This window comes from Lepisosteus oculatus, chromosome 18 (genome assembly GCF_040954835.1).
Source record: "Lepisosteus oculatus isolate fLepOcu1 chromosome 18, fLepOcu1.hap2, whole genome shotgun sequence".
Lineage (NCBI taxonomy): Eukaryota > Metazoa > Chordata > Actinopteri > Semionotiformes > Lepisosteidae > Lepisosteus > Lepisosteus oculatus.
In genome coordinates, this window is record NC_090713.1 from 19,924,165 (window position 1) to 19,943,384 (window position 19,220).

Consider the following 19,220-nt stretch of genomic DNA (forward strand, 5'->3'; position numbering starts at 1 on the left):
AACCGTGCAGTCCAGTGTCTTGAAGTTAGCTCTGCGCTCAAATATATCTAAAGATGCCGCCTGTCCTCGGTCAGTAAGATAAGGGGCGTGTACTTGGTCAGCTGCCCAGAACATGAAACGAACTGTTGTCTAGTCTGCAACTTAGATATAATTAATTGGCAGGTGTTGCTGTCTTATCATTTGTTTAGAATGTGTAACTCGTTTGGTTTTAAGGTATAAAGGACCATCTTCAGCTACTCATTTTTTTAAGTCTGGTTGGTTGCAAGCCGGACTTCCATCCGCATGTGTAAATAAAGAGACTACTGCTTCACAGACGCCTGAGCTTTGTCATTTGTTTCTCCGTCTTAAAACGCAGAGGGAAGGAGGCTTGCATTTGGGGATTTAGCTTGCTTGCTTTGTGAAAACGGTCTTCTGGTAAAAAAAAAACACCACAATGGCCAATCCCAAATTCCAGGGCCCAATTCCAGTCCTTGAGAGCAGAAGGCCGAGGTCTTTTGAGTTTCTTCCCACCTCCCCCAAGCTCACATGCATCAGACCTCCTTTTGCTGGACGCGTGGGACTCGCCGGCCAAAATATTGGGAACCCCGCCCGCCCATTAACGTCCCCAGGCTCTGCAAGCCTCATTGGTTACTGTGGGCTGGTAAACTCTGCAAGATCTGAAATATCGGCAGCTCAATCTTTGTCCCGTACTGCCAGCAGGATCTCCTTCGGCCGATCGTCTAGTGCAAGTGTTCACATTACTCCTGTCCTGGAGTCCCTGCACTGGCTTCCGGTCAAATTCCGTGTGGACTGTAAAATCCTCATGCTCACCTATAAGGCTCTACATGGCTTGGCACCTCAGTACCTGTCTGAGCTATTATCGCCCTACTCCCCACCTCGCAACCTTCGCTTTCCTTACTGTCCCCCCAAGCCCGTCTACATTGTAGGGGTGACAGGGCCTTCTCCTGTTATGCCCCCAAGCTCTGGAACTCTCTCCCCAGGGAGATCAGAGAGTCGCCTTCTCTAAACTCCTTCAAATCCAGACTCCAGACCCTCTTCTTCAGAAGAGCCTTAACTGAACTGGTTCCATTCTTCACCCCTCTGCTCTTCTGAGTACCACCATCCACGGTCTCCTCTGTGTATTGTCATTGTGTTTTATCTGGTGTGTTCTTCTTATTTATTGTTGTTGTCATCCTGTAAAGCACTGTGAGAAGCCACCTTTAAAGGCGTTATATAAAATAAAGTTGATTATTATTATCGTCTGAGTGGGACTGGAGTGATTCCACCCATTTCCCAAAGGAAAAACGGCTCTAGCACAGGAACACTGGGCACAATTATAGCTGCTGCTGTTGCTACTCATCCAGAGTCACCTTGTGCTGCCTTTGAGAAAAACAGCCTGTCCACCCGACGCCTCCTAGTCTCAAGTCAAAGGCCGATTAGGGCTTTGCAAGCTCTGTGATTGGAAAAGGCCAGGACCTGTAATGGCGGACATTTATCCAGTCGGCTGCTAAGCCAAGCAGGTGCAAGGGCTCTGGAAAACACAGAGGGAGTCGGAAGACTTTGCAAGCCACTGCCGAGAGCCGGACTTTGACAAAGCAGCTCCCCCGGGGCCGCCGGAAAAAGCCCCCAGCATTTCCAGACACACGTTCAGGGGGAAAACACGTTTGCGCACCCTTGGCGAGTCGTGACTGCGACGTGCAAAAAGCTGGTGTCGTTCTGAAGTTTTGGACACCAATGGATCGCCACTGGGCGCACGCCGGCACAAAAACACTCTCGGACCAGGGCCGATTTTCCCAGAAGCCAATTCACCTCCCAGCATGCTTCTGGACTGTGGAGGGGGGGGGCATGCAAACTCCACCCAGACAGCACCCCAGGTCCGGCACTGAACCCAGGGCCCCGGTTCAGTGACTGCAGAGACGGCGCTGCCCCCAGGTGCAAACCATCAAAGATAATTTCAGAAAATGAAACGACTTCTCTATTTCAGCTTTGACAAGACAATTCAAATTGGGGGACAGCGAAGGCGAGTTTATCACCATCAGGCAGGGAGCGGAACCGTGTGTAGATTTCAGTTCCCCCCCACCACCACCACCCCATTCTGTGCAAAGGGTACGCAAACGTCTTTCCCTTCCCCGAACCATCCAAAAGCATCAACTCGTTTCGCTGGTGGATCCCCAAGAGCCATGAAGAGATGAGACACACGGGGAGGTGGAGAGGAAGTGGAGAGCCCCGAAACAAACGCACAGAAGCAGCAAAAAACAAGGGCAAGACAAGAGAGAAAGCCGGATGGAAAAAGGAAGACATAAGCAGGAGTTCTGAAACGGCAGGCTTGCAGCACGTTAGAGTGAAGCCGCGAGATAGGGTCGATCGGACTAGAATGACAGCCCCCAGCAAAGACATAGTGCAAAGGCATCTTAGCAGCCAGGAGGAGCAGGAGGAGCCAGGAATGAGCACAGCCAGCTTCTTTCAGCTTGAGAGCCAGCAGCCCTGTCACCCTGCAGCTCCCCGCTGGAAGCCCTGCACTAGAGACTCAGCAGGTGTGAGCCTGGTCAGTACCTGGAGGGGAGACTCTTGGGAAAAGCTGAGGCTGCTGCTGGAAGAGGTGTTAGTGGGGCCAGCAGGGGGCACTCACCCTGCGGTCTGTGTGGGTCCTGATGCCCCATTATAGTGACGGGGGACACTAGACTGTAAACAGGCGCCGTCCTTCGGATGAGACGTCAAACCGAGGTCCTGACTCTCTGTGGTCATTAAAAATCCCAGGGTGTCTCTCGAGAAGAGTAGGGGTGTTACCCCGGTGTCCTGGCCAAATTCCCCCCCTGGCCTTTACCCATCATGGTCTCCTAATAACCCCCCTCTCTGAACTGGCTCCATCACTCTGCTCTCCTCCCCACTGAGAGCTGGGGTGTGGGGAGCGGACTGGCGCATCATCCAGGTGGGGGTACACACTGCTGGCTGGGGGTGGAGGGGATCCCCATTACCTGTAAAGCGCTTTGAGTGGAGTGCCCAGAAAAGCGCTATAGAAGTGTAAGCAATTATTCATTATTATTTCAGTGCAGTTTGAATTCCACATAGCAGCAGAATCTGGTTATTAGGTAGCCAGACCTACATCTTACAGTATTTCTCTCTTTCCAGGTCTCAACATCCCTAAACCTCTCTCTGAACCTGGCTCAGGGATTTACTACAGAGCTGTCCGGACTGATCGCTCACTGGCAAGGGTTCGACTCACATGACCCGAGCTAAGCCAGATGCATTTTTATGCATCGCAAGTAACCTTTCTGCCTCTTGTGTTGACTACGAAACCAGGGAGGAAACTGCCTCTTTTCTATTTGAACTGGCTCCATCACTCTGCTCTCCTCCCCACTGAGAGCTGGGGTGTGGGGGGAGCGGACTGGCGCCTCATCCAGGTGGGGACTGCACATTGGTGGCAGTAGTGGGATTCCCCATGACCTGTCAAGCGCTTTGAGCGGAGGGTCCAGAAAAGTGGATACAAGTGTAAGCAATTATAATTCTTATTATTTCTGCTCTGTGATCGGACTCAAGTCAGGATGTGAGCCCCCCCGATATGGAGAAGCCCAGATTGCACCACGTGGATCATTAAAACTAGAGAAAAGTGATGGGGACTCAGGCTGGCTCGGTTTAAGGAGAACTTCACGAGATTTCGCCGTCTTCGTGTAGGCTGCCTGGCCCATTAGCTCGCACACATTCAACGCGGACGAGGTGGAAGAAGCACAGGCAAGGAGCCGACAAGGGGGGGGAGGAGGGGAAAGGAGGGATGAGAGAGAAATATACCTCGTTCAGAAGGTTTTGAAATATGCTTTTGTTTGTGAGTGTCTGAAAGAGAGGGAAAAAAAAAAGAGAGAGAGAGAGAAAGAGAGAGGGAGAGAGAGCAGAGACAGAAGGACTCAGAGTATTTCTCACAAGACACGGGAAATGAAAAGAGACACATGCCCCACCCGGTCCCAACCCCCCCCCTCGCACCCCCATCCCCCATAAACCTCTATTCTGGTTATACCTTTGCAATCATGTGGCAAACCAAGTTCGATCTAGTGCACGCCTATCTTTTTTGGGGGGGATTCGTTAAGGGGATGCCGATCGAGGAAAAACTGGACCGATTCATCGCGTGCCTACGGGTACAAAGAGCCGCAGGCGAAACCAGAGGAAGAGGGCATGATGGCGAACTACCCAGAACGATGCGTCCCTGAAGACACAGTTGGGACACACTGATCTGAGCTGCAAGTCAGCTTGATCTTTTACACAGCTGTAGATTAGAAACAGCCCCTCTTTTTCGTTTGTGTTTTAGAGTCCCTGCTGATTAACGGCACTGCACGCATGCCCTGCATTTGCATATTCTTACTGTGAACGTGTTGCCACTGTCCAGTTCTCAATATGGCTTCCCCCTTTCAAAACGCGAGTTCGTGCCCGCTTGCAATTTCGCGATTCGCCCCAAATGTAAGCTTTAGATGGTTTTTTTTTTAACAGATTGGAACAGTCTTGGGGGGCGGGGAGCGGACTGATTGATCGTCCACACGGAGTGGGCGATCGGTTGTGGAGGGACAGGGGGGTCACCAGCGCTGGGCGGGGAGAGCACAGAATTGTGACGAGGTCAGGTCGGCTCCAAGTTCATCGGAGAACACCCTCCCCGGAGGTAGGCCCGGTTGAGAGGAACCTGAATTCAGTCAGGGCGCTAGGGATGACCCGCGCCACCTGACAAACCAAGATTCGGGCGACTGCAAGCAGGAGACCTTCGACGCCAAGCCCCCCCCCCATCGTCGCGCTCAGGTGGTGAGGCAACAGCGCCACCTGCTGGACCGCCGTTTCTAGCGGCTCTCTAGAGTGGGGGCCGGTGTGCCACACCGCAACGCGATTCCCAGCCAGGAGATTCCAAGGAATAACCAGACCTACCGGGAAAGCGTTTGGCAGCGTTTTCCCACAGAGCACCGGGCCCGCGGCGCTGTATCCAAGTCTCCTCTACCTAAGCCCTTCCATCGATTTGCCCTGCACGCCGACAACGCCATCGGATTTCTTTCGCCCCGAAAGCCGCGCCCCCGTTTCCTTAGAAAAGCTTTTGACTCGGGCGCCGCGTTCTTTGTCGACGCGGCACCCCCACTTCGGACAACGGACTTCCTGCCAGGGTGTGCCGCCCGTGAGCCCCTATCGGCACGGATCGCGCCCAGCGCCTCTTAAAACAAAAAAGGGGAAAAAGGAGACGCCTCTCGGCCTCGTTTCAAACAATCTGACAGCACTGTAGAACAGCCCAATTATTTTTTCTTTCTGCCACCTGTAGCCAGAGAAGATATTTTCTTTTTTTCCAGTCCCGCAACCCACTCTGTCAAAAGAACCCCACTTTTGTCTTTCGGTCTTTCCGCCAGATGGCTCTAGGATTTAGGATTTAGGAGGACCCCCCCCCCTCAAAAAAGACAGATTCAGGTGTTCAAAAGCTTTGAGGAGGAAATGTGGTGCAAGCAAGGCACAGGCGGATGGACGCGAGGGGGTGCGCTGGGGGGGGCGTCTGTGCTGGCTGACACCCCCCCGCGATGCACCCCAGAACTCCTCCTCCTCCTCCTCCTCCGGCACCCGAGGGGCAGGAGAGAGAAAGGGTGGGTTTCTTCCCCCTCCCTTTCTAAGCTCTGATCCAACGACCGCGGCTGAAAGCTCTGGGTCTGCAAACCGGGGGGGGAGGGGGGCTTGACGTGAGCGGAGGGCGTTCCGTCTTGAGAGCGCCTCTGATCTTAAATCCCCACCCTCAGTGCAACGGAACGGGCTCGGCCTCGGTTTCGGCTTCGGAAACGGCGCCCGGCGGACTTCGCCATCCGGAACGCGGGAGGGGAGGGGAGGGGAGGGGGTTGGCACAGAGGGTGCGAGGCCGGACCCTCTCGCCGGCACCCCCGGGAGCAGCGGGAGCGCGATCTGTTCGGCCGTGCAGGGTGGGGCGCCGCGGTCCGCGGACAGAGGGACACTATCGCCCCCCTGTCCCCGGCCCCTGTGGTCCCCAAAGAAGCCGCACAGACTGGACAAAGGCAGACGGAGACCGGGGTGCCTTGAGGGCTTCAGTCTCCCAGCACCGAAACCGTCTTTCAACCTGGGGGGGGGGGGGGGTGGACACAGCTCACGGCTCTCGGACGGAGGGGGGGTGGGGGTGGCGGGGTGCTGTACTCACTGTCGCAGGCGTAGGGCTTGTCTCGGTCCTCCATGGCGGCGGCGGCGGCGTCCAGTTTCTTGCGGGCGCTGCCCACGCCCCGGCCCTGCGGACACCAACGGCTCCGGTTACACAACAGCCCCCCCGCAAAAAAAAAAATCAAAGCTCTTCATCGGGCCCCATCGGAGAGCGGACCACCCCCGGCAGGCGGGCGGGCGGGCAGGGTAGGGTTGGGGCTCACCTTCCCTTTGCCTTTCCCTCGCCGCTTGGGGGTGTCCTCCTCGTAGTCTTCGTCGTCCAGGTCGTCCAGGAAGTCGTCGGGCTCCAGGATCCGCTGCGGAGGCGGAGAGAGGGTTTCGGGGTACAGTCAGAACGCGCCTCCACAGCCAGCGATAACACCGCCGGGGAGCCCCGGGCCTACGGACGATCGCGACGGGACTTAACCCCACGGATTAAAAGATCGGTCAAAACGCGTAGGATTCGAGAATCCTTTTTGTTACCGGGGTGCCTGAAACCCCCGCCCCCTCTGCGTTCGTCCTCCGTGTGGCTCGTCCCTGCCTGGCCGGCGGGCAGCACCGATGCCCGGCTGACCCCCGACCGACCCCCGACCGAGGTTCCCCTTCAAGCAGTTCATACAAACACTGGGTCCTGGGTTCGAAACCCCGGGGGGTGCTGTCTGTGTGGAGTCTGTATGTTCTCTTCATGTTTCTGGGTGCTCTCGTTTCCCCCTACAGTCCAAAGGCATGCTGGTGGGTTCTGGCCTTGGTGTGTGTGTGTGTGTGTGCATGCACCCTATCTGGGCAACCAACGGGCACAAGGCAGGGTACAGCCTGGACAGGATGCCAGTGATGAAGCCAGTTCAGAGAGGGGGGTTATTAGGAGGCCATGATGGGTAAAGGCCAGGGGGGAAATTTGGCCAGGACACCGGGGTAACACCCCTACTCTTCTCGAGAAACACCCTGGGATTTTTAATGACCGCAGAGAGTCAGGACCTCGGTTTGACGTCTCATCCGAAGGACGGTGCCTGTTTACAGTCTAGTGTCCCCCGTCACTATACTGGGGCATCAGGACCCACACAGACCGCAGGGTGAGCGCCCCCTGCTGGCCCCACTCACACCTCTTCCAGCAGCAGCCTCAGCTTTCCCAGGAGTCTCCCCCTCCAGGTGCTGGCCAGGCTCCCACCTGCTGAGTCTCCAGTGTGTGCGAGTGACGCACAATGTTTTATTCGTGCAAGTGGGCCTTTCGGAGCTCTCCGATGGCGGGGGGGACGATCTGTCCTGCGCTAACAAACAGGCCGAGAGCCCCCCCAGACAGCCCGCCGCGGGGCGAGGAGAGGAAGGCCGGGGTCTACAGGAGAGGACAGAACTGATGGGGGGGGCAGGGGGGGTCTCCTCTTTTACCATGAAGCTCCCTCGAGCCACGTTCGGGTGCTGCTGTACCTTCCGGGCGCGGGCGGAGCTGGTGACACCCCCGCCGCCGCCCCCACCGCCGCCGCCCCCGCCCCCGCCGGCGAAGTCGGCCAGGCCGGAGTCCTCCTCGGGGCCCCGGGGCTCGGGGGCGCCCCGCTTGTCCAGGGGCTCGGCCTTCAGCAGGGCCTCCAGGCTGCTGCCGTCCGGGGGCGCCAGCGCGTCCTTCTTCAGGGCCACCTCCAGCTCTGCGGGGGCAGAAGGGCAGATAAGAGGGGGGCGCACTCGCACGGGCTCTGGTTCTGTGTAGCGGATCTGCCCCCCCCCCCACACACCCTCCCTCCGGCCCCTGCTGCTCCCCAATCCCGCCCTCTCAGGCTTGGATTCTTCCTAACTCTGAACACTGGGGTCCCCCAGGGGTGTGTGCTTAGTCCAGTGCTCTACTCCCTCTATACCCACGACTGTAATGCCAAACACAACACCAACTCCATCGTCAAGTTTGCCCATGACACCACAGTTGTAGGTCTGATCACAGACAATGAGGAGAGGGCCTACAGGGAGGAGGTCAATCTCCTTACAACATGGTGTGATGACAACAACCTCACCCTCAACAGTGCCTTCTTCCTTACCAAAAACCCAAACACACATTGAAAATCTACCTCCATGTCAAAAGCTCAGTCCCCATCATTTCTATCCCTTTATTTTATTCTGTTGATGCAGATTTTTGCACATAACCTGTTACCTTTTTGTTGTTTTGCACATCGCCTGTTGTTGTTTTTTTGCACATCGCCTGTTGTTGTTTTTTGCACATCGCCTGTTGTTGTTTTTTTGCACATCGCCTGTTGTTGTTTTTTTGCACATCGCCTGTTGTTGTTTTTTTGCACATCGCCTGTTGTTGTTTTTTGCACATCGTCTGTTGTTGTTTTTTTGCACACTGCCTGTTGTTGTTTTTTGCACATCGCCTGTTGTTGTTTTTTGCACATTGCCTGTTGTTGTTTTTTTGTACATCGTCTGTTGTTGTTTTTTGCACATTGCCTGTTGTTGTTTTTTTGCACATCGTCTGTTGTTGTTTTTTTGCACACTGCCTGTCGTCTCTGTCTTTCTTTTGCTACGCAATTGTATTGTTGTTGTTGTTTTTTCTCTTTGTACTACTTATGTCCGAGAGCTACCTAAATAGTTTTTCGTTATACCATATACCATGTATATGAGAGTAATGACAATAAACTTGAAATTTGACCCCGTGACCTCAAAATCTGAGTTTCTCCTCAGAGCCAGACGATCGGGCCTGTTCCGCTCACACCCGGATGACAGCTCTTCATACTGAAATGGAGATCTAATCGAATCCTTAAAATGTAAAGAGCTTTAGAGAAATATATAACAAGGATGTAACTGCTGTGCTACGTACAGATTGTTAGAAGACAGTTTGTCAAGACAGGACGTACTGTCTAGATGACCAAATTAGCCGAGTGCAAGTGCTAAACTCTGCAGAATAAGGCTCTTCTTCATTCGTTTCTATGCTGGAATCTTTCTTGTCTTAAGGAAAAGGAGAAGTATCAGAAAGGGACTCAGTGCTGTATTTTACACTGCATTACATCTTGGAGCGGTAGCTCTGTGGCTAAGGACCTGCGCCGGTGGCTGGGAGGTTGCCGGTTCAAATCCCACGGCCGGCAGAGGAATCCTACTCCGTTGGGGCCCCTGAGCCGGGCCCTTCACCCCAGCTGCTCCAGGGGCGCCGTATAAATGGCCGACCCTGCGCTCTGACCCCCAGCTTCTCTCTCCCTGTCTGTGTGTCTCCTGGAGAGCCAGCTGGGGTCTGCGATAAGACAAATTCCTAATGCAAGAAACTGTATAGGGCTGATAAAGAAACATTATAAAAAGCCTGCGCAGCCTGTAGCAAGTGGGGTCTCTGACCCGCTCCGCAGAGTGACAGCGGGGCTCCCCATCTTGCAATATTGAAATAAAGACCTTACTAGGGTGAGAACTCTCTCTCGCGGCGTCCCTGATAGGTACATTCCCATGACAGCACGCGAGATTGGTACGTAGCGCATCAGTGTCCCACCAGCTTGAACTTTCCTGAGCGTCTCCACGCATTAAACCACGTGTGAGCTGCAATGCTGGGCCATCCGAAGACGTTATACGCCCCATCTGAAGAAGGCTCTCTCTTCTTTTCCCTTTCAACGCCGAATAAACGCCTAACATGTTAGGTTTTGTACCGCTCTCCCAGGTGGGTATTCAGTTCCTAAGCTCCTGGACCAGATTCCTATCTGGTCTGGACTCGGAGGTAGGCAGGACTGTCTGAAACCCCACTTTGCTTGGCTCGGTGCAAGAAACTACTGCCTTTCGGTGTTTTTGCCATCTCATCAAGCACATCGCAAGGACTTAAGGCAGTTAAACCCTCACAGTTATTGAAAACTTGAAGGCCCGGACGATTATACTGCTGCCTACGCCTACACATCGTCGGCAGTGCCTCACCACCCATCCAGGAAATCTACAACGCCAGGAGTCTGAAAAAAGCCACCCGAACTATGTCTGTCCCCACTCATAACTTGTTTGTTCCCCTACCATCTGGCAGAAGGTTCCGGTCACTCCAGTCGCACGCAGCTAGACTCCAAAATAGCTTCTTCCCCAGAGCCGTCAAGCTGGAGACGCCCCCACTCCATCCCATCATGCTCTGGTCTCTCCTAACGTCTTCCTGTACCCACAAGGGCTGTACTCCTACACCACTACACACACATGTAAGCCGAAATTGTACCGTCCCTTCGATAGATAGCTCAGTAAAACTGTATTAGTTGTCATATTTATTAATCACAATACTATTTTTGCCCTGTTCCCTGAAGGACCTTGCACTGTTTTTGTCCTGTTGTATTTCTCTGTTTGCGGATTTTGCACAGTTTTGATTACATGTTATGTTATTACGCGTTACTGTTATTGTGTTACTGTCTATGGTCTTATCTTCTGTTCTATTTCTATACTGCACCTGGGTGACTCATGAGAAACACTTTTCCGGTTTGTGTGTGACTGAGGTGATAGATCCTGCCCCTTTAATCATATTAATTCCTTGCACTTCTATAGCGCCTTTCTGGACCCTCCACTCGGAGCTCTTTCCAGGTCCTGGGGATCCCCCCTCCACCCCCAGCAGTGTGTACCCCCACCTGGGTGAGGCGCCAGTCCGCTCCCCACACCCCAGCTCTCAGTGGGGAGGAGAGCAGAGTGATGGAGCCAGTTCAGAGAGGGGGGTTATTAGGAGGCCATGATGGGTAAAGGCCAGGGGGGAAATTTGGCCAGGACACCGGGGTAACACCCCTACTCTTCTCGAGAAACACCCTGGGGTTTTTAATGAGTTTTACTGACCGGGCTCCCACCTGCTGAGCTTCAGTGGGGTTGCCAGTTGTGAGTTGCAGGGCGATATGGCTGCTGGCTTTATCACTGCAGTAACTTTCTCAGCCCGGGAGTTAATTATATCACTCTGGACGAGCGATTCAATAATTAAGGACCGGGCAGGGCGAATGGGGCCACAACGCTAGACCACAGAACCCAACCTCCCTACAGTACAGCCAAGATACTAGGGGCCCCACCGGCCCTGAATTTCTGAAGCCTCGAGTCTGAGGGGGGGCAGACGATGGCTGCAGGCGGGGGGGGGGTGGTGGCGAGAATACCTGATTTGAGCGGGGGGAAGGCGAGCCGGGGGTCTTCAGGTGGGTGCGCCCTCCTCTTCTTCCTCCAGCGCCGAGCTGGGTAGCTGTAGAGCTGCCCGGGACCCATCCCTGCAGAGGAGGAGGGCAGAGGCGTTTACGAAAAATGATTTTTTTTTTCCTCTCTCCCGGAGAACGCCCGAGCAGACGGACGCCAACTCGGCCCGCCCCTAAATCTCTTTTTTTTTTTTATAGGCCGGGAACCGGCGCCGATCACTCCTTCATTCACCCCGCGGGGCCGTCTGGAAGTGAGCCCTGCACCTGCGCGGGGAAACTACAGAGGGCTGTCTCCACATACGCCACAGTGGCAGCTCTGGACCCTGCTTGTCGGCTACTCCAAAACGGCACAGGCAGCAGCTGTCCCTCGCCCTAAATTTAGGATGAACGCCAGATCAGGTTCTACAAGGGGAGGGGGGGGCGAAGGAAAAGAGAGTAAGAGAAGGAAGGCAGAGCACTAGATCAATTATAATAATAAACTATTTTATAAAGCCTTTAAAGGGGGCTTCTCAAAGCACTCTACAGGATGACGACAACAATAAATAAGAAGAACACACCAGATAAAACACAATGACAATACACAGAGGAGACCATGGATGGAGGTACTAAGAAAACCAGAGGGGTGAAGAAAGGAACCAGTTCAGTAAAGGCTTACAGGTAAGTTGCTCAATAAGTGTTGCGACAAGAATAAACCCGCCCCTCTGAGCCAATGTCGGCTTTCTTAAGCTCACTCGCACTGAACTGCTGCTACAAAAGGCCCCCTTACTGTCTGGGCCTCTCGTCCCTGGCCCTGAGCTCTGTCCCTCGCTGGAGCCTGGCGCGTGATTAACTCGGAGGGCAGAATTCGTTTTCTGAGGAGCTGCACCTCCGGAGGAGCAGACAGGAGCCGAGACAGGCGGAGCGGTTGGCTCTGTGGCTATAGGATCTGCGCCTGCGGCTGGGAGGTCGCCGGTTCGAATCCCGCGGCCGGCAGAGGAATCCTACTCCGTTTTCCTCTGAGCGAGGCCCTTCACCCCCCAGCTGCTCCAGGGGTGCTGTATAAATGCCCGACCCTGCGCTCTGACCCCCAGCTTCTCTCTCCCTGTCTGTGTGTCTCCTGGAGAGCAAGCTGGGGTCTGTGAAAAGATCATTCCTAATGCAAGACATTGTATAGGGCCGGTAAAGTGATCTGATCTTTTATTTTCGATCTTCCTGCAAACCGTGTGCAGCTTGAAAGGGGATCGGAGAGGGACTTTGGCGATGTCTTAAGGATCCAGAACCCACCCTCTCGGGGGGGGGGTGACAGGCAGGACAGATTTTTTTAGGAAGCACAAATGAAGCACAGGCCACCACGTTCAACTGCTCGGTTTCACCAAAACCTAAGGAATTTAAGTTAAAAGTTAAAAAAAATCAATAAATACAAGTGCGATTTTCCTGCAAAACGGACGTACGTATCGAACCTAACCCTCCCTCTTCCACGCCGCGGGAGTGAGATCAGTCGGGTTTCCCGAACCGAGCGCCGACAGCGATTGTGATCAGGGGGTGCGAGACCAGGCAGATTTTCGGGGACCCGAAATCCGCATAATAAAAATATATTTTCGGCTCTCTGTACCGGCGCTGAAAGAGGGGGAGATTGGCGGATAACGAGGGCCCCTCACGCGTGGAGTGGGTTGATGAAGCCAGTGCACAAATTCAGCATTTGACTGGGAGGTCAAATACATATATAATACATATAAAATACATAGGGGGGGGGGGGGAAGACTGGAGTGGAAGGAAAGGAAAACGTTCAGGGAAAGAGACGTACAGAGGAAATGAGGATGGAAGGGGAGAAAAAGAAATAAATTGGCCGTGTGAAAGAAGAGGAGGGGAGCAGGCTACAGGACAGGTGCTTGGAGACAGCCGAGCAGCTAGGGGGCGCTCTCTGCCCCTCCGGCGGGCCTCACCTGGGCCGCGGTGCCGCTTCTCCATCCAGATGTAGCAGTTGCTCTGCGCCACGCCGGTCTGCGAGTCCAGGAAGGGCATGCGCACGCTCCGCTCCGCGCACAGCCGGGCGTTGTAGTTGTGGCACTGCTCCATGGCGTCCTTGTAATACTGCTCCCCCAGCCTGCGCAGAAATAACAACACTCCTTACACCTCCATAGAGCGCCTTTCGGGGACCCTCCACTCGGAGCTCTCCATGGGTCATGGGGAGCCCCCCTCCACCCCCAGCGGTGTGTACCCACCACCTGGATGAGGCGCCAGTCCGCTCCCCACACACCCCAGCTCTCAGTGGGGAGGAGAGCAGAGTGATGGAGCCAGTTCAGAGAGGGGGGTTATTAGGAGGCCATGATGGGTAAAGGCCAGGGGGGAAATTTGCCCAGGACACTGGGGTAACACCCCTACTCTTCTCGAGAAACACCCTGGGGTTTTTAATGACCACAGAGAGTCAGGACCTCGGGTTGACGTCTCAGCCGAAGGACGGCGCCTGTTTGCAGTCTAGTGTCCCCCGTCACTATACTGGGGCATCAGGACCCACACGGACCGCAGGGTGTGCGCCCCCTGCTGGCCCCACTAACACCTCTTCCAGCAGCAGCCTCAGCTTTCCCAGGAGTCTCCCCCTCCAGGTACTGGCCAGGCTCCCACCTGCTGAGCTCCAGTGGGGCTGCCAGCGGGGAGCTGCAGGGTGATATGGCTGCTAACATCAATGCGTCACTGCCCTAGCGTGGAGACAAACCCTCAACTGACTCGGGTCATTCCTTGTCTAAGTAAGTCCCACCCCCTTTGTCCTCGACTGAGAAGCTGCAGTCCACACCAGGCGGCTTCGGCAGAGGTGTCCAGTCCTGCAATCGCGTCCTAGCTTCCTACATTTTGGGGCTCAGGCGCACCCCCATAAAAATAAAGACCTGCTCGAAAAGCTTCGCTGCCCACCAGTCCCCTCTGGTTGTTGAACTGGACGTCCCGCTGTCATTCCTTTTCATCAAAAGGGAGGGGCGCGTAGCGCACAACCGGTGGAATCGATGACGGGTTCATCCCGACGATTTTACCCCACACCCAGGGCTGGATGGATTGTGCTGGCTGAACTAAGATCGAGCGACGGCAACCGATGGAAGATATTCTGTAAGGGGGACGCACGCTGCGGTATCGTCAACACCGAAAAGGCAGAGCCTTGAGTACAACAACAGTCAAACGTCAGCCTGAACTGCACGGAGAGCCACTGTAGCGTACCGAGGACGGGGGTTAACCTGCTTCTGCGTAGTGGACAAGTGGACAAGTTGAAGCCTATTGAGGGGGGCATTTCAAGCTTCGTGGTTGCCCGGGGAAAAATGTGTTTCACAGCACAGTCCGACGCGACAGTGCGACAAAGTCGGACATGATCGGCAGAGGACGGGAGAGTTTCCGGAACCGAGAGCGTGATATATACGTTCTTCGAGCGTGTCAGTTTTAGACCTGGGGTGCGGTCTGGGTGGAGTTTGCATGTTCTCGACGCATCCTCACGGGTTTCCTCTGGGCGCTTCTGTTACCTCCCAGATATCAAACACGTACGCATAGGTTAACTGGCTACTGGGAAAACCGATACTGGTGTAAGTGTGTGTGTGTGCCCTGTGATGGACTGGCGTCCCTTCCAGGGCGTACCCTGCCTTGCGTCTACTGCTTGCTGGGATAGACTCCTGCTCCCCCACAGCCCTGAATGAGAAGATGGCGGGACAGTAAGATTGGTTTCCATTTTCGAGGACGTCGGTCAGCATCAAACGTTTGAAAAGTGAGAGAGAGAGAGAGAGAGAGAGAGAGAGAGAGAGAGAGAGAGAGAACTGGGACGCTTCAGAATCGAGCAGATCCAGTCGGCCCTTCTGGTCCGGTTCGTAGTTAAGAGTTAGTTGATGCCAAGACCTCACCCAGCTGTTTCTTGAAAGAGACCAGGGGTGTGACTTCAGCCATAAAATACTTAAATTATTTCTCCCGGCATGCCAAATTCTGGCAGCCCGGGACGCTTCTGTCAAGTATTAAAGGCCTTCGAACTATATTATCATTCCTCGATGCTGGAAGAAAATAAACCTGTTTTTGGTCAAAGGTCCACTTTTGTGTTCCCGTCACACGGGGATAAGATTTTAATCGCGGGAGAGGACGTGCGCGCGTCCGAGATCTGTTAGGTAGACAGCTGCTTTCAAACACAACCGTTTCAGGCAAATCGCCACAGCTTAAGACAACTGAATGCGTGCAGTATTAAACCAAAGACTGTAGATGACACAGAAATTCGCATTTCTATTTCTAAGCCAGAATCCTGACCAGGTCTCGTGCACTCCTGTCCTGTACACACACACACACACCCACCCACACACACGATGACTAACGGAAGGAGATGACACAAGTCTTCCTTCTCGAAAGCCCTTGTGGCCTTCAGACGCCCGGCCCTGCTCGGGGCTCAGGGTGTCCCATTTTGAAATCCGCGTTTCACAAGAGTATCACCCACACCCTCCACCAGCTCTTCTCTGAAGTCCGCAGCGGGACAGCCGAAGGGAACCACCCCCTCCCCAATTCCAATTCCGAGAAAGGTGACGTTTCCAGTTGCAACACCTCAACGTGCGGCGTGGGGCTCCCATGGAGAAGAAAACAACCGAGGGTTAGCAGAGCCGAACGCTCTTGCGGTTTCGAAACTCAAAGCATCTTCCATCGCTGGGAAAGGCGCTATATAAAAACAGATTGAAATGAAAACCAAATTCAGCGGACGACTTCAGATCCATACGCATTCGAGATACGAAGTGCTGGCAGAAGGCTTCTGTTTAAGTGACAACATCAGTTCGACTGATAAATATTCATTTGCCCACGGTGTATTTGGCACACAGCAAAACACAGGAGTTGATAGTCCACAGCTTTGACTAAACAGAGAGAGGTGGTGCCATTGGCAGAGTGGGGGCTCTGTGGCTGGGAGGTTGCAGGTTCAAATCCCACAGCCGGCAGAGGGATCCTACTCCGTTGGGGCCCCTGAGCAAGGCCCTTCACCCCCAGCTGCTCCAGGGGGGCTGACCCTGCGCTCTGACCCCCCAGCTTCTCTCTCCCTGTCTGTGTGTCTCCTGGAGAGCAAGCTGGGGTCTGAGAAAAGACACATTCCTAATGCAAGACATTGTATAGGGCTGAAAAAGTGATCTGATCGAGATCGTGCGAGTGACGTCATGCGATAACTCGGGCGACCTTCACGAAACTCCGTTAATGATATCCCATCGTTAATTACACCGGCAGGCAGGGGGGCACAACAGCGCAGGGCGAAGGTATCATCGATCTGCAAACCCATTTAAGCGAAATAAACCCGATGACACCCGGAAGAGCAATATTAAAACAAAGAGGCGTTATTATACGAGGCAGCACGACTCAATAACAACATCGCGCTGCAATGCGCTTCAAGATCAACATTGAAAAGCTGCCTGCTGGAGATCGGGAGCTTATCCTGCAGTAGAAAGAGCTACAGGCGTCTTCTCTTCCAGGATGAGAGCTTTTTACTACGTGAATCGGGAGGGATGGAGTTTTTCTAAAAAAAAAATAACAAAGGACCAGATGACAGATGTTGCGATTTTGAATCTGCACGAATTGTAAACTCCCCCCACCACCACCCAGACCGCAATTTCGCTGCCCGGGTGTCCACAAAACGTCTTCAAAACACGTGTTTTACCTACCCGCAGTGTGCGGCGGGAGAGAGACTTGGTTGTAGCCGAGTTTTGAACCGGCTCTTTGAACTTTGTCAACATTTACTTGCGCTGCCCAACGTCAGGCCCTGCCGGGGCGATCCGCTCTCTGAAGAGCGGATCGAGAGCAGGGATCTGGCCGACCGGCTGGGAGATCGTACAGAGGAACAAAGCTACACGCCGGGCGAGGGAGGGGGGTGCAAAGCCAACCGTGGGAGCCCTTCTCTTACACACACAGCGTGTTGATGAATCACGATCGCGGAGCATCGAGTTACAAACACACACATACAACAAGAGGACGGCGCAGCCAACACCGGCTGGGACAAAACCGCAGGCACCGGCGCCTCTCGGTCCCATCGATCGGCTGGATCGGGACGAGAGAGCTCATACAGCACCAGAGACCCGGCACCAACGGGGATCCAGGCTCGGACCGGCAATTCGGCGACCAAAACTACCAGAAACCACCTCCCAGGGCTCTGTGTAGCTGCCCTGAAAACCCCCCTTGATAAGAGGTGAAAACTCCCCCCCCCCCCCCAGTGTTGCGCTGCCGCCGGGAGAAAAGTTTTGAGCGGCGGCCGAACAATGAATCAGTTGTCCGCTCTCACGCCCGGCGCCCTCGGCTGCCGCGACCGGAGAGACGTCGTGGCTTCTCGCCCGCCCGGCTTGCACACAACGTCGCTTCTCCCTCCCTTGAACCCCTCTCTCCCAGCTCCCTGCCCCCTCTCTCCTCCGAACCCCGAGCCCTTCGCCACCCGCCCGCTCAGCTCCGGCGAACGCGCTGGAAGGCGAGAGAAGGGGAGGGAGAGAGAAAAAAAAACAACAACAACAACACTCACAGTTTGACTACATTCTCCACGACGGCCGCCATCTTGGTTCGCCTCCCGTCTCGGACGACGGCAGCGCGCGCCTGCGCAGAAGACGACGCGCCGAGGTCACGTCGAGCTCGCGCGTGTGGCCGGGGGGGGGCCGAACGCGGCCGCGCCGGAAGCAGCCGGCGCGCGCGCGCCTCTCACAGAGTTCCGCCTAAAGCGGCTTCTTGCGTTTCGTCTTTTTAAATTTTTTTTATTAAACGTATAAAGATTTTACTAATACAACTACACTTCTTCTGTTTCGTCGTTTTTTCTGCCTTTTTCGTCTTCGTGACGTTAGCGAACTAGCATACTTACTAACCTTCACTTTTTAAGAAGTGTGCTGAGAATAATAATAATAATAATTGCTTACACTTCTATAGCGCTTTTCTGGACACTCCACTCAAAGCGCTTTACAGGTCATGGGGATCCCCTCCACCACCACCAGTGTGTACCCCCACCTGGGTGAGGCGCCAGTCCGCTCCCCACACCCCAGCTCTCAGTGGGGAGGAGAGCAGAGTGATGGAGCCAGTTCAGAGAGGGGGTTATTAGGAGGCCATGATGGGTCAAGGCCAGGGGGGAAATTTGGCCAGGACATCGGGGTAACACCCCTACTCTTCTCGAGAAACACCCTGGGGTTTTTAATGACCACAGAGAGTCAGGACCTCGGTTTGACGTCTCACCCGAAGGACGGCGCCTGTTTACAGTCTAGTGTCCCCCGTCACTATACTGGGGCATCAGGACCCACACAGACCGCAGGGTGAGCGCCCCCTGCTGGCCCCACTAACACCTCTTCCAGCAGCAACCTTAGTTTTTCCCAGGAGTCTCCCCTCCAGGTACTGGCCAGGCTCCCACCTGCTGAGTCTCCAGTGGGGCTGCCAGTTGTGAGTTGCAGGGTGATATGGCTGCTGACAAGATAAGATAAAGATCACTTTACTGGCCATATAAAATTTCTTGCATTATGCATATAAGTGTATATAATAACGTGCCAGTATAATAAGTCAATCACAATCGATTTTGTTGGTATTATTTGCAATGGAATTGAAATTTAACATTACATCTATGTCTGTCCAAATGCTAGCAATATTGGCCTCTTTTTTTTTCAAAATACGTTTGCAGATCAATCTAGAATGTTTTTACCAGAGGACATAACCAAAAATAAATGTTGGGCTACTTTCACAAAAGAACATTTTTTAAAACCTTTTTTTTTAATTATTGAACATATAAAGAATTTTACAAATACAACTACAACCAGAGGATCAGAAACAGGTACAAGAGACAGAAATCACAAACAAAAGAAAAAAAAATACAAAAGAACACAGTTATCATCTATATTAATTTTGGAATGGCCAGCAGCCATATCGCCCTGCAGCTCCCCACTGGCAGCCCCACTGGAGACTCAGCAGGTGGGAGCCTGGCCAGGACCTGGAGGGGAGACTCCTGGGAAAAGCTGAGGCTGCTGCTGGAAGAGGTGTTAGTGGGGCCAGCAGGGGGCGCTCACTAATGCCCCAGTATAGTGCGCTGCCCTTTGG

At 54.1% G+C, this 19,220-nt stretch overlaps 1 protein-coding gene across 3 annotated transcripts in view; it reads right to left on the reverse strand.

Annotated features, from left to right (window-relative positions):
* The window catches only part of dpf2 (double PHD fingers 2), a 30,294-nt gene extending 12,525 nt beyond the window's left edge, over positions 1-17,769 (reverse strand). Inside the window, exons 1-7 of one of the 3 annotated variants that reach the window (XM_069180593.1) lie at positions 17,677-17,769; positions 13,130-13,290; positions 11,175-11,282; positions 7,552-7,766; positions 6,354-6,446; positions 6,134-6,218; positions 3,766-3,807 (exon numbers count right to left, since the gene is read on the reverse strand). In XM_069180593.1, coding sequence (XP_069036694.1) covers positions 3,766-3,807; positions 6,134-6,218; positions 6,354-6,446; positions 7,552-7,766; positions 11,175-11,282; positions 13,130-13,290; positions 17,677-17,708 — 736 coding nt within the window. In that variant the 5' untranslated portion in view covers positions 17,709-17,769. Of the gene's footprint in view, positions 1-3,765; positions 3,808-6,133; positions 6,219-6,353; positions 6,447-7,551; positions 7,767-11,174; positions 11,283-13,129; positions 13,291-16,831; positions 17,352-17,676 lie in introns of those variants that run through there. The other 2 variants (XM_069180595.1, XM_069180594.1) reach the window with 2 other exon arrangements.
* Between the last annotated feature and the right edge of the window lie 1,451 nt (positions 17,770-19,220).